Genomic DNA, 16,030 nt, shown 5'->3' with positions numbered 1-16,030 from the left:
ACGCAGCCTGCCACATAAATTAATCTCCATTCCGACCGCATGTTACATCTAAACCGTCCTTTAGACCATCAGCTTATAAGCTTACTGCCCCCCTGGCGTGGGGAATTTCGGTGCAGATATTAATGCCCTTTGCATGTGCTTGTGTGTTTTCGTCCTCTTTTCCTTATTATTTTCCTGTATGTAATCAGTGTCTATAGCTTAAGCTTCTTTTCCGTGCTTCAGTTTGTCTAGAGCTGTATCCCACATGTAGCTACAATATGAAATATCAATGTGTGACCAATCTCCCTCATTGACCATCCCAAATTATGACTCCCCCCCTGCCTGGTACGATTAATATCCTAGGCGTGATGTAAAGGTGCACGCACTCAGCACTCTCAGTGACGCCCTGCATGCAACCGGTGTGATAAGAGAGGAACAATCTAATTTAAAGATTAATTTATTTTACTTCCACTCCGAAGGGCTGCACTGAATAGAATGTGCACTACCCTACAATGAATGAGTTCACACGCATCGATGCTGCTTCTACTGGTGGCATGCCGACAGTGGAACTGGAAGTGCAGCCTGCGGTGGTTCACCGGGCCAGAGACCCCTTTACATCACGAATGCTTTGCCTGAAATAATTATTTCCTTTCACAGACGCTATCAACCGACCGTATGATATTAATTAAATTTTCTTGATTTCTCTCTCGTTCCTACATACCAACGACGACGGATACTCACATCACACTGCCTGCGGGGGAAAATTGTTGGCCACCGGAACTCACAGGTCACGGCAACCGATGGCGATAAGGACCGACCGCAGAATATCGTCTACTTTCTCACCGGGCAGGGTATCGATCCGGAGAACCCGGCCAACAGCAAGTTTGACATCAATCGAACCAGCGGGGACATATTCGTGCTCAAGGTAGGTGTCAATCGGCGACAATTTACTCATCTTCCCTTTTGCATTGGATGAACTCAATCACGCTACGCTTGGTATTATCCAGGCGACGACGACAGGGTGGAAAAAAAAATCAAACGCTGCCACGGATGGCTGCTGCAATCATTATCCTTCACAGTTCTGGCGAAAGCAGCCGGGAGCCGAACGTCATCATAAATCATGAAACTTATGCAATTTATCTGTGAGATTGCGGGTGTGTGTGTGTGCTTATGTTGTATGTGTCTATGTCGTCGTCTTGCCGACGATGAAAAGAAAATTGTGCAACGTGAAAGATCTTGATAATGGTTGATGATGGGATGCTGTCACTGTGGGCCACTGAACAGTGTGACTTTGCATAATGCCTCCGGCTTTAGACAGGCAGGATGAGCCAAGAAGTATGGGAAAGTTAGTTTTTTCATTCGGCTATCAAGCAGCCTATCAAGATGTTCGTCACGTGACACGGTGGAATGGGATTAAATATGGCTTTATGATAAAGTTACGAGCCTGCCAGCCTCTTGGTTTCTGATGACAATATTAATGATAGGATTACTAGAGATTGAAAGTTCGTGATGGTTTTGATAATGAACTTGAATTATATGCCCCATGCAAATTGGGTTTATTCAATGAAATATGAATGAGATGCACACGTTTCTCTCCTAAACTATTCAAACTAAAAAGAAATTGCAAACTTTATTATATCCTTTATTATATCCTTCATTACTATCACCGTGGCAACCAAATCGCTTTATTCTCAAGCATATTTACTGCCAGATTTATGCGATGATACTTACTGGACGATGGAAGCATCTGATCTTCGCTTTATCGCAGCTCTCCGCTCTAGTTTCTTTGAAGTTGAAGATTAACAGCTCTGAGAAAGGCGATGCTCAGCGGGCATAAGACACATTTTTCTTGAAGTCCAAAAACCAATCAAATATGTAGAAGAATCATCCGCCCACCCTCTTGTCGTCGTCGTCATGGGTGTCCGTCATCATCATCGTTCAATTAGGGGAGCTCTTCGAAACATCAGAGCGCTTTATGGAGAGCCACTTGAAGATTAAATTTCCATTTTTATTTTTACACCCCATCCACAGCCACTGGACCGGGATCAGCCGAACGGACGGCCGCAGTGGCGCTTCACGGTGTTCGCCCAGGACGAAGGCGGCGAGGGTCTGGTCGGATATGCGGACGTGCAGGTCAATCTGAAGGACATCAACGACAACGCACCGATCTTCCCGCAGGGTGTGTACTATGGGAACGTCACTGAGAACGGAACCGCCGGTATGGTTGTGATGACAATGACTGCCGTGGACTATGATGATCCCAACGAGGGTAAGCAGTTGAATGTAGTGAAGTGAAGGTATGTTTCTCATTGAGCATTATTTGATTCCAACGGCAGGTACGAATGCGAAGCTGATTTATTCGATCGAGAAGAATGTGATAGAAGAGGAAACGGGTTCGCCGATATTCGAAATTGAAGCCGATACCGGTGTCATCAAAACGGCCGTCTGCTGTCTGGATCGGGAACGAACACCAGACTACTCCATACAGGTGGTGGCGATGGATGGAGGGGGGCTCAAGGGGACTGGGACGGCCTCTATACGCGTCAAGGATATAAACGATATGCCGCCGCAGTTTACCAAAGACGAATGGTTCACCGAGGTGGACGAAACGGACGGTACGAATCTGCCGGAGATGCCTATTCTCACGGTGACGGTTCACGACGAGGATGAAACGAACAAGTTCCAGTACAAGGTGATCGACAACAGTGGCTATGGAGCGGATAAATTCACCATGGTTCGGAATAATGACGGTACGGGTAGTTTGAAGATCGTTCAGCCGCTGGATTATGAAGACCAGCTGCAGAGCAATGGCTTCCGGTTCCGTATTCAGGTTAACGATAAGGGCGAAGATAACGATAACGATAAGTACCACGTGGCGTACTCGTGGGTGGTTGTGAAACTGAGAGACATCAACGATAACAAACCTCAATTCGAGCGACCGAACATTGAAGTTTCGGTGTACGAGAATGCCGACGTGGGCAAGACGCTGGAAACATTCAAAGCCACCGATCCGGATCAAGGCGGAAGAAGCAAAGTTTCCTACGCCATCGATCGGTCATCCGATCGGCAACGACAGTTCTCGATCAACCAGGAAGGCACGGTTACCATTCAGCGGCAGCTGGATCGTGAAGTTACTCCCAGACATCAGGTAAAGATCCTCGCCATCGACGATGGTATTCCACCGAAAACTGCCACCGCAACGCTGACCGTGATCGTGCAGGACATCAACGATAATCCCCCCAAGTTCCTCAAAGACTACCGACCGGTACTGCCGGAGCATGTTCCCCCGCGGAAGGTTGTAGAAATCCTAGCCACCGACGATGACGATCGTTCCAAGAGTAACGGTCCTCCGTTCCAGTTCCGGTTGGACCCCGGTGCGGATGACATCATTCGAGCTTCGTTCAAGGTCGAACAGGATCAGAAAGGTGCCAACGGAGATGGTATGGCGATCGTGTCATCGTTGCGATCGTTCGATCGCGAACAGCAGAAAGAGTACCTGATTCCTATCGTGATTAAAGATCACGGCAATCCGGCCATGACCGGTACCAGTACCCTAACGGTGGTGATCGGTGATGTCAATGACAATAAGATGCAACCCGGGTCGAAGGAAATCTTTGTATACAATTACCTAGGGCAAGCACCGGATACGCAGATAGGAAGAGTCTACGTGTACGACCTGGACGATTGGGATCTTCCTGATAAGAAGTTCCACTGGGAGACGAATCACGAGCATGCAAGATTTAAACTTGATGAGGAATCGGGTATGATAACGATGCGGACGGGAACGAAAGATGGCCGATATCACTTGCGGTTCAAGGTGTACGATCGGAAACATACGCAGTCGGACGTTCAGGCAAATGTGACGGTAACGGTGCGAGAGATTCCTCACGACGCGGTGACCAATAGTGGCTCGATTAGGATAGCAGGCATAACCGATGAAGATTTCATTCGGGTGTGGAACTATAGGACACAGAGCTTGTCAAGAAGTAAACTGGATCGGTTCAAGGACAAGCTGGCGGATTTGTTGAATACGGATCGGGAGAACGTAGATGTGTTTAGCGTGCAGCTGAGGCGGAAGCACCCGCCGCTGACGGATGTTCGATTCTCGGCGCATGGATCCCCATACTATAAACCTGTGAGACTGAATGGAATAGTGTTGATGCATCGAGAGGAGATTGAGAAGGACGTGGGTATTAATATAACGATGGTTGGCATCGATGAGTGCTTGTATGAGAATCAGATGTGCGAAGGCTCGTGTACGAATACACTGGACATAAGTTCACTGCCGTATATGGTGAATGCGAACAAGACTTCGCTGGTTGGGGTACGGGTGGATGTGCTAGCCGAGTGTACATGTGGTGCGAGAAACTTTAGCAAAGCTGAATCGTGTCGATCGTCTCCGTGCTACAATGGAGGTCGCTGTATGGAAACGCGATACGGGTTGTCGTGTTCATGTCCCACGGGCTACACAGGACCCCGGTGCCAACAGACGACGAGAAGCTTCAGAGGCAATGGTTGGGCGTGGTATCCACCACTGGATATGTGTGACGATTCTCACTTAAGTTTCGAGTTCATCACCCGAAAATCTGACGGTCTGCTATTGTACAACGGACCGATTGTTCCACCGGAGCGAGATGAGCTTCTCGTGTCTGATTTCATTTCCGTCGAGTTGGAGAGAGGTTTTCCAAGACTGCTGATTGACTTTGGTTCCGGAACGTTGGAGTTGAGAGTTAAAACTAAAAAGTCACTGGACGATGGTGAATGGCACCGGCTGGACATATTCTGGGACACGGAAAACGTACGGATGGTGGTGGATTACTGTAAATCGGCGGATGTGAACGAGCTTGAAGATGGATCATCTCCGGAGTTTGACGATGCGACTTGCCAAGCCCGGGGAACGATTCCTCCGTTCAACGAGTATCTAAATGTGAATGCACCACTGCAGATAGGAGGATTCTATCGGGAACAGTTTGATCCGACTCACTTCAGGTGGAACTACATGCCGATGGGTAAAGGCTTTGATGGTTGTATAAAGAATTTGGCGCACAACAGTAGATTGTATGATTTGGCACATCCTGGCTTGTCTAGGAACAGTGTGGCCGGCTGCCCGCAGACGGAGGAAGTTTGCAGCCAGAGTGAGCAGACTTCGCGTTGCTGGGAACATGGAAACTGCGTGGGCAGCTTCACGGAAGCCAGGTGCCAGTGCAGGCCAGGATGGACCGGTCCGGCGTGCAACATACCGACAATTCCGACGACTTTCAAACAGCAAAGCTACGTAAAGTATGCGCTTAGTTTCGAACCCGATCGTTTCAGTACGCTGATTCAGCTGAGGTTCAGAACGAGGGAGCAGCATGGCGAGTTGTTCCGGGTGAGTGATCAGCACAATCGCGAGTATGGAATTTTGGAAATCAAGGACGCGAGGTTGAGATTCCGGTACAATTTGAATTCGCTGAGGACGGAAGAACGGGACATTTGGTTGAATGCAATCGCTGTGGACGATGGTCAGTGGCACGTGGTGAGGGTGAACCGTCACGGCTCGGCAGCGACGCTCGAGCTGGATGGCGGTGAAGGTAGGCGGTATAATGAAACGTTCACCTTCGACGGCCATCAGTGGTTGCTGGTGGACAAACAGGAAGGTGTCTACGCCGGCGGTAAAGCGGAATATACAGGCGTTAGAACGTTTGAAGTTTATGCTGACTACCAGAAGAGCTGTCTCGATGACATACGGTAAGTGGATTCTGGGTGGGTGAGTTGTTTTGAGCAGCTATTGAACCGTGATGTGTTTGTTTTTTTGTTTTATGATCCAACAGACTGGAAGGCAAACATTTGCCTCTTCCGCCGGCGATGAACGGCACCCAGTGGGGCCAGGCTACGATGGCTCGTAACCTGGAGCGAAACTGTCCGTCCAACAAGCCCTGTGCGAACGTCATCTGTCCGGATCCGTTCGAATGTGTGGATCTATGGAATGAGTACGAGTGCACGTAAGTACCTCCCAGTTCCAGTGAAGGGAAAGACCATATATAAACCATCATAAATCAGACATCATCGCATAACTCATCATCCGAACATAACATTCACGTGCTTCTCTAACTCTCATGTCGGATTTTGTTGTTTATTATTCATCCATGTACTAACCCATCCATCCATTCAGAGGGACTAGCAAAATAAAACGACGAACAAGATCCAACGGACGCGACTACCACCGACTTCCTACATCATAAAAAAAAGCACTGAGCTTCATAAACTACAAGGCGGAAGCGACAACTTCAACCAAGCACGAAACATGAAGCTTTTGCTGCTCGGGAACCGAAATCACAAATCTCATCATATTTTTATTCCCAAACCACACAGCGATGTTCTAATGTTGCTGGTCGGACGACCAAATCTAGCCAACGTCATCGCAAAAGATGGCATTTTTTATCAACCAACATAGCAGCATAACTTTGATTGTCCTTCGTGATTTTCAACCACCGCCGCCACCACAATTCATCATCAAATGCTTAATAAATATAAAGCTTCGCTCATAAATTACATGATTTATAGCCCAGATGTTCACTTGTGGAAGTCAGGCATGTTTCCTTTTTTTTACTGTCCCACTGGCCAAACACACGGTGATAAAACTTGTTCCTCAGAGGACGATAAATTAGAATAAGCCATTCTAATTTTCTGAGCCAAATCGGATGCAGTTCGGTTCCCGCTACGGTCGAGCTTTCGAATGACAATCAAAACCCAATTAGTGTTTCGTGCCAGGTTGATTAAATCTTTCCCAGACGGACTCCATGTATCATCTTTCTTTTCTGTCGTACTCAAACATACAAACCACTATCATCAAGACTGTTGTTTTTTTTTTTTTCCTTTCGGTTGAGAATTAATTTTGCTGCATACTCGTGAGAATTACTTTCATTTGCTTACATTTCAAGCGAATTCCATCTTTTCATCATACCACCTATCCTATACCACCTCCAACAGCCGTCATCGTCAGGCACACGGACTGTCCCTCAAGGTATTTTCCTGTGTGCACTGGATGATGGTTGTGTTACAAAATTTCCTAATGAGAATTCCTGTCTCTATGTATCCTGCAAAGCTCGTAGACAAACAACTTCAAATTATTCGCAACCACCGTCATTGTCGTCGTCAGATCGCTCCAGATATAGATTTCCATGGCCCTAAAGATGATGAAAGATGTAAAATCCCCTCATGCATATATGTACGAGCGTCATTGTTGCGCGTCGAAAATTTATCATCAAGCTTTTGAGGTGTTTTTGTTGTCCCCTGAAGAAAATCGATACTTTGTATGAAAACTAGTAAAGTTTCTCACTCGGTGCCGTTATAATATGTGATACACCGGCATTGGTCCTCATTGTAATAGACATTGTCGAAGACACTGTAAATTCTAAATGCTGAATTGAGAACGGTGAAAATTTCTAGAATTTGTCTATAGGGGAAATGGCTCTAATGTTGGATCTAAGATTGGGCCCATCGCTAAAAAGCTGCTATTTTTCAATTTTATCTAGATGAACGCGTCATTGGGACTGTACTAATGGATATTTTTGGCTACTATTGAAAATTTAGTCAATTGCTGAATTTATGCATGGGCCCAAACTAGGGACATTTAGGCCGACATTACATACATTTCCCCTATTTAGCCAATGGATCATAATGGTTTGAAACGTACTACAGGGGCAAAAAGCATCTAGTGTGTTATTTTAGAACAGTGGTGCTCATACCCATTTTCTCAATAGCTGTATATTTGGTCGATGGACATATTTTAAGTAGCATTTTGCGTATTTCCCAAACATTTTGGCCATACATTCGAAATGCAAAAAGAAATTCAAGCTTTTGTTGTAGCATCATAGAGATCTAAGCCCCCGGGCCGCACAAAGCTCCTGGGATTCTTAGAATTTCTTGTAAACAGTTAAAAGTTGACAAAATCGTCACTTGTTGGAACGAAAACAATAATATCGGTGAATATGAGTAGCCACTAAATTTTAATAGTAAGGGTAAATGACTGTTGTTGAGTCAAACTGACCTTCTGAAAGCAAAATTGACAAATTTTATATGTCATACACAAACTTTACCACCTCTTCTTGCATCTTACAAATAAAAATTATCGTTATAGTATCTCATTGCTTTATAATTACGAAAAATAGCATTTTAGCTGTAATGAGCAATTGCAAGCCTGGCTTCAACCAAAACTAACTCCATTTCAAATAAACAATTAAAATAGCCCAATAAACTTCTGGAGAAAGAAATTCCAATAGTATCTTGTTTCAAACCGGAGCACAATCATAAAAGTTTGGAGTTCATTCTTTTTGATTACAATTAAAGTTAAATTTGGGACTTTATCCTTGATTTTATACCTAATTCCATGATCTTGGAAGTTAGTTAGTCCAAGGTATCGAACATTCTAGGTAAATGCATTACTTCGTTCTGTTAATCTCCTCGGAGAACCAAGTCAATAAGCACCCGAACGATTGATTCTTCCCTAATTCACTCGGTATTTACCGTTTCAATATTTCCGGTCGATCCTTCCATTTAACGACGACCGCATAATGCAACCGACCACCGCTAACATGAAATTTGATCTGAATGATGAATCTTTTCATCAATCAGACTAGTATCCCTTCATACGGCTAAATTGCCGTTTTCTGCACGTCCGCTCATCATAACTAAAATAGTTGCTAAAACACAATGTTCGGTGTAGTGGTGCAATCAATTTCCAACGCCCACAAAGGGCTTCTTTTTTCAACTACAACATCAAAACGACCTCGGCAGTTGAGCTGAAACAGACGGTCGTCCCGAGTAGGTGAGAAAAGCAAACCAATAGCAAGTTTTGCTATTAAAAATAGGATATCAGAACATCTCAATTTGTTATTAGTTTGATTGAAATAAGAGTTAAAATATCAAAAATAATAACGGAAACCGTTCGGGAGAAAAACTAAATAATAGCAAATCTTGTTATTGCAATATCAAACTAAGAACAAAAAATCAAAAAAAGTCCAAAACATATTTAGCTATTATTAAGATATTAAGAACTAATCAATTGCAAAATGTGATATTAACTAATAAGAACTAATTAAGAATAAATTCAGTTGTTCGGATTGAATAACAAAATAATAGCAGCTTTAGTTATTCTTCTTAGAGAGCTTAATAAAAGTATTTTTTTCGGTGGAGAATCAGTTTTACTGATAATAATGATTGAATTCAACAATTCGGCAAAGCTTTTTTTTATTTGTGATAATAATAACGATAAAATCAACATGAAATAAAAACGTAACTTTCTAAAAAAAAACGAACAATGGCTGAACAAAACAGATTTGAAGTGTTGTTAATATATTGAAATGTTTTAAATAATATTTTTTACATTGCTGGCCAACAACTGCACTCCAAAAAGTTATGCCATAATATTTATTCATATGAACTAACAGATATTATTAAAGTAATGCGAGTCAACGACACAATTCGTCAATGTATAAATATATGCATGAAAATGAACGATCGATCATTGCAGTTTATTTCTAAATGTAAAATCCATACACAAATTGATTGATTTATGGGTCCACATTTCAAGTATTTATGGTATTTATATTACGTAAGTCTTTAAAATCTGTCGATCATATACAAAGTACAAAATAAAAATAAATACCTACCATTAAAATAAAAAAAAATTAAAATTTCTGAAACATTGAAATGAAAAAAATATTCACCTTACGATTAAAATTAGAGTCTAAAAATGGAAAAGAATATAAATATGATGCCAATAGCAAAATAAGATACAATATCATAAATTGTTGTGGAGTTTTTCTTCGACTGTTTTATGACTCAAAATTTTAATATCATGAAAATAACAAATTTTGATGTGATATCATATTTTGTTATTAGATTTAGATTTAGTGTTATGGGAAAATAACATAATAATATCAAGATAAGCTATGATAGTAAAATTTGCAATTGGTTAGTTCTTGGTTTGCTATTCTCATCTACTCGGGGTCATAGCCGCTGTCGTCGGTATACTACATCGGTGTGGATGGTATGGATGTTACTGGGCTTGCGATTTTGCAGCGTGCGGTTCCAATGGAGATGGTAGCTTGGAGACCAATAGTTGGCTTTTGTTCGCAGAGCATTGGGATTTCAAGCGCATGATTCTCGGACCGGTAACGTAAAAAGCGATGCGAAACTGGGATCACCGTGACTCCGGCAGTCAAGTTTGAACTTTTTCAGTCTGATCTCAACGGTAACGATGACTTTCTATAATTGCCATTATTGTCTTTACCGGTTTACTATCGCAATATGGAAAAGTGTGTTAGTAATTTTTAGTTTGAATTTCCGATTTATTTGATTTCTTTATGAAAAAAATTACTAACATTTGTATTTCGCGATATTGGAGATTGATATCCCGAGGAGATTCCAGCATCAAAATTACAACAAATCGAAATCAAAGTTTGACATCAAAATCAAACTGAAATCATAATTTGATTTCAGTTTGCGAAGTTGACAAATTAGGTAACAAATTTTGTTTTGATTTTGCCGTACATTTGCGCTTCAAAAATATGTGTTTGCAGTTTTGTTTTCATTGCCAAAGGTGAACATCGAATTGAATACTCGTACTGTTGTCAACAGTAAAAATGTACATCAAAGTTAGCTCTAATTGATAGCAGAACTTATTTTCAATGTTCACAACATCAAATTAAGTTTTCAATTTGATCTCATACTTTGCTCGGAATGTCTTCCGGATAAATGCAATTGGTGCATCCGTTCACTTGAACATTGTGATCACACTGACTGTTTGAAAATGTCTCGTTGTGTTCCAGCATGAGAGCTGTCCCGCTGATAAAGATTACTCACGTTGCTGTCGTTCAAAATATCAAAATTGAGAACACAAAAATCTTCCTGTGACAGCAAATTTGAAAACAAATTATGCTACCAGTGAGAGCAAACTGACAACTCATATTGATGTACATTTTTCCTGTTGATAGCAAAACGAGTATTCAATTTGAGTCTATGCCAAGGCAGTAAAAATGAACCTGCAACAACATTTTCAGTTTTTGATTTTCTGTAAAAACTACAAGGGACAGCCCTATGGGATTTTACGCAATGGTAGCTAGGACTACGTGGTCTTATATAATAAATGTTATTTGTTAACTGCAGCAGGAGCTTGTGTTTCGTGTAGGAACACGAATTTGAGCGGGGTTCTCTCTGTTTATACTCTTTAGTATGACTATTATTTTCCTGAAAAGAACCTACTGATATGAATTTTAGTTGGGACATGTTCAGAAACTTAACTCTTTTGAAAAATCTTGGTGGCCCTGAAAAAGGCCGATGTTAGTACAGGCTTAAAGCCTTGGGAAGATGATGAGGACGTGTAGGCAGCTGGATCAGCAAATCGGACCGGGCAATCCCATATTATTCGGTTCAATGATTGGGCACTCGCAAGAGTCTCGGCCCGTCTGCTGCTGGACAAGCAGGGGTTGAACTGGTGTGTGCGACAGGTTGGACGGTCGCAGAATATCAGTGTCTACCCAGCTAAAGCTCCTCCCCTTTTAAGTTTTTCTCGTTAAACTCCTTCTGTCAACAAGTTGGTAAATCTTAGCCTTTAGCAGAAAGACACTGAACACTTTTTTCGGAGAATTTATCATCCTGTTTCACGCCTTGGTTCTTCTCTATGCCTGTTCAGATAAATTAGTATTTTTATTTATTTTCTCTCCGGCGCTAAATCAAACGAGTGGAAATAAGAAGGGATGTCAGCTGCGCCGGTGGTGTAGTGGTAAGCGTGATAACCTCTCACCCCAGCAGGCCTGGGTTCAATCCCAGTCGGGGCCGCCGAGATGTTCTGAAGTAAAGCTGTTGGTCCCGGTTCATGAGTTGATGGGTCGATAGGTAGACTCCAGGTGTGGGAGCTGCCTCCCGGGCGTCGGTAGCATTGGTACTCAGCACGGAAAACAAGATCAACGGAAAACAAATCAAGGAAAAAAGAAGGGATGTCAGTTACGCGCTCGAATAATTTAAAATTCGATAAATATTTAATCGAATAGCTGGAATTTTTATTACGATTAATCGTTAATCGACAAATTGGACTTTTCAGCATCCCTAGAAAATAGTGTAATTTCATGCTTTTTTGTGGTTCTTTGAAAATGTCCAACAGCAGAATTGGAACCAGCAAGTGTAGCCCAAGAACCAAAAGCGGTAAGATGCTAGTTTTTATTGCTATGACGACGACTGAATTAACCCTCCGTTACTCGCGCTGTTGTACTTTGTACAACACACATGAGTTTTCCATTGCCATGCTGAGTTACCAATCGATCTGAAACCAACGAGTATTCCTCAAAAAACTTGTTTTGATCTATACAAGCTAAACATTGATTGCAGTAAACACCTAAAAAATGCGGATAATAGGGAAAATGTAAATGGAAACCGCATAAACTGTGATCATACTACGTGGGCTTTGACTTAATTGATTACAACATGGAATGTATCGAGATCCTGACCCGATAGAAAGTTACTGTCTCCGACAAAGTTGTTCAGGAGATCATAGTCTTGTCGCTGGCGGACAGTAGTTCAGAATTTTATCACTACGTAGCGCTAGTATACATGTGAAATTCTCTCATGTGATATATCTCGAGATCCTGACCAGATAGAAAGTTACTGTTTTTGACTAAGTTTTTTATGAGGTCAAAGCCTATTGCTTGGTACTCAATAGTTCAGAATTTGCGCACTACGCAACGCTAGTATACACGTGAAATTCTCATATAAAATATCTCGAGTTCCCAACCAGATAGAAAGGTACTGTCTTTGGCATAGTTGTTCAGGAGGTCAAGGCTTTTTCGCAGGTGGACAGTAGTTCACTTATATAAAATATCTCTAGAACCTGACCAGATAGAAAGGAAATGTATTCGAAAAAGTTTTTCAGGAAGTCAAGATCTTTTTGTTGGGTGACAATAGTTCAGAATTTTCTCACTATGCGGCGCTGAAATACGTGCCTTTCTCGCATATTCAATAGCTCGAGATCTTGATTAGCTAGAAAGTTGCTGGCTTCGGCAAAGTTGTTTAGGGGGTCAATACTTTTTGGCTGGTAAACAGTAGTTAAGAATTTTCTCACAACGTGGCGTTAGTATACAGGTACACTTCTCGCTTATGCTATACCTCGAGATCCTTATCAGATTGAAAGTTACTGTCTACTACAAAGTTGTTCAGGAGGTCAAGGTCTTTTGGCTGAAGGACAGTAGTTCAGAATTTTTTCATTTCATGGTGCTAGTATACATGTGAAATTCTCGCATATAAAATATCTCAAGTTCTTGACCAGAAAGGAAATTACTGTCGTCGGCAAAGTTGTTCAGGATATCACAAAATTTTTGCTTGTGGACAGTTGTTCAAAATTTTATCACTACTAGCGCTAGTGAAATGTGAAATTCTCGCCTGTGATATATCTCGAGATCCTGGCCAGATAGAAAGTTAATATCTTGAACAAAGTTGTTCAGGAGGTTAAAGCCTATTTTTTGGTGCACAATGTTTCAGAATTTTCTCACTACACGGCACTAGTATACGCGTGAAATTTTCACGTATAAAATATCTCGAGATACTGACCAAATAGAAAGCTACTGTCTTCGGCAAAGTTGTTCAGGAGGTCAAGATCTTTTGGCTGATGAACAGCAGTTCAGAATTTTCTCACTGCACTGCGCTAGTATACACGTGCAATCCTCATATATGCTACAGCTCGAGATCCCGAACAGCTAGAAAATAACTGTCTTCGGCAAAGTTGTTTAGGAGATCAAAGCTTTTTTGCTGGTGAACAGTAAATAGTTCATAATATTTTCGGTATGCGGCGCTAGTGTGCATGTAAAATATTTGTATATGCTAAAGCTTAAGGTCAGGAAGTAACTGTAATTGTCAAAGTTGTACATGCGGCAAAGTTCTTCCGGATGGTGAACATGCAAATGTGTTTTGTTCAAAGCTCTCTCGTTTTACGTCCATTTTTTTATTTCTTTAGGTTATTTGAATGGTATGAATGGTATATACTACTTTTAATTTCCAATATTTTTTCAAATCAATTATGAGAAAATCAGGAAAAAAATAATGATTCTTCAGAGTAAATTTTGAAAAATAGTGTAACTTTGGGTGAATCTTTGGTATACAAAATTTGAAAATGATATTGAGCAATTTGCCTCTTCGTATTTCCATTCAAAATCTTTCAAATGTTCTAAAAAGAACGAACATTGGACGTGTTTAGGGGGTGTCCTTAAACTTATGATCGGGAGTGTACGGTTTTATAAATTTCTCCATTCAACTGAGCAAAAGTGCCTCACTCTCTGAGTTGGTCTCGTTGTCCGTGCACACATAAATACAGGGATTTTTTTGTTCTAGACCTCTCGATAAGACATTTTGAAATTAACCTCGAATGAAAGGGAGACTCTAAACATTCATTTGGTGGAAGTTTCAGTGATATTGATCTTTTAAGATAATGTTTTCCATCTGAGATACGTTTTATCATTAATTTATCAGAGGTATACAAGTGGAAAACTCACCCCAATTTATGTATCCACAAATCTGCAAGAAAATCTTCACCAGTAAAAGAAATCCAGAATATATTTGTCTTATCCCACTTAGGCTGATGTAAATTGTATTTTTATTTTATGATACTTGATATGTGAGAATTGCCCACCAAGTTTTGAGAAATTTCTGAACTACTGTTCGTCAGCCAAAAGATCTTTATCTCCTTAACAGCTTTGCCCAATATAGTAAATTTCTAGCTGTTCAGGATCTCGAGACTATATATGCAAAGATTTCATGTATATCCTAGCGCCGCGAGTGAGAAAATTCTGTACTGTCGACCAACGAAAAAGTTTTGATCTCCTGAACAACTTTTCCGTGATATTTTACATGTCAAAATTTCAGGTGAATACAAGCGCCGCTTAGGATCTCGAAACAAACCAAATGCGAGAATTTCACGTTTATTCTAGCTTTACGTAGTGAGAAAATTTTGAACTACTGTCCACTAGCGAAATCTATCTGATCAGAATCTCGAGATATTTTACATGTGAGAATTTCGCGTGTATACTAACGCCACGTGAAAATTCTGAACTATTGTGTACCAAGCAATAGGCATTACCTCAAGAACAACTTTTTCGAAGACAGTAATTTTCTATTCGCGAGAATTGTACACGTTTACTAGCGCCACGTGGTGAGAAAATTCTGGGCTACTGTCCACCAGCCAAAAAGTCTTAACTCCCTGAACAAGTTTGCCGAAAACAGTAACTTTCTATCTGTTCAGGATCTCGAGCTATTGTATATGCGAGAATTGCATGTGTATATTAGCACCGCGTAGTGAGAAAATTCTGAACAACTGTCCACCAACGAAAAGATCTTGACTTCCTGACCAACTTTGCCAAAGACATTTACTCTCTATCTGGTCAGGATCTAGTGATGTATCACATGCGAAAACTCAACATGTATACCAGCACTACCTAGTGACAAGATTCTGAACTACTGTTCACCAGCAAAAAGGCTATAATCTCCTGAAAAAGTTTGCCCAAGATAGTAACTTTCTATCTGGTCAGGATCTCGAGATTTTCCATGTTGTAACCAATTAAGTCAAATTCCACGTAGTACGGACACCGTTTACGTGGTTTCCATTCAAATTTTCTCTATTATCCGCATTTTTTGGGGGTTAACTGTGATAAAAGTTTAGCTTGTTTGGTTAAAAACAAGTTTTTTAAGTAAAAATTCTTTGATTTCGTATCGATTGGCTCGGCTGCAAAATGGCAATGCATAACTCACACTGTTGTATAAAGTACAACGCGCGAGTACTCGTGTTACAAAAGTTGGCGTTGGCGCGAGTAACGGAGGGTTAAGGGACTTAAAAGCAGAGGGGTGAAAGTCAATTCTCTTCATCGATTTCCTCTTTTGATGACCATGGCTTCACTAACCTATTTCGCACTATTTCTGCTATGCTCTTCTATCATCCAGAACGACAAACGTATCAATGAATGTGTTTGTCGTCGAGTTATTAACGAAACAGAAAGTCGATGAAATCAGCTTCCAAGTTTGGTTACAAGAT

General features: G+C 41.3%; 1 protein-coding gene across 8 annotated transcripts in view; it reads left to right on the top strand.

The window, feature by feature from the left end:
* CadN (Cadherin-N) overlaps positions 1-16,030 on the top strand; it is a 478,164-nt gene that overhangs the window by 403,066 nt on the left and 59,068 nt on the right. For all 8 annotated transcript variants that reach the window (XM_065224397.1, XM_065224398.1, XM_065224396.1 and 5 more), the window contains 4 exons: positions 767-904; positions 2,011-2,248; positions 2,316-5,706; positions 5,790-5,960. In XM_065224397.1, coding sequence (XP_065080469.1) covers positions 767-904; positions 2,011-2,248; positions 2,316-5,706; positions 5,790-5,960 — 3,938 coding nt within the window. The remainder of the gene's footprint in view (positions 1-766; positions 905-2,010; positions 2,249-2,315; positions 5,707-5,789; positions 5,961-16,030) is intronic.

The sequence above is a fragment of the Ochlerotatus camptorhynchus genome, unplaced genomic scaffold (genome assembly GCF_037179485.1).
Source record: "Ochlerotatus camptorhynchus isolate MF236.1 unplaced genomic scaffold, CSIRO-AGI_Acam_v1.1 ptg000211l, whole genome shotgun sequence".
In the NCBI taxonomy this organism is placed as follows: Eukaryota; Metazoa; Arthropoda; class Insecta; order Diptera; family Culicidae; genus Ochlerotatus; species Ochlerotatus camptorhynchus.
This window is presented reverse-complemented; position numbering and strand designations above follow the sequence as displayed.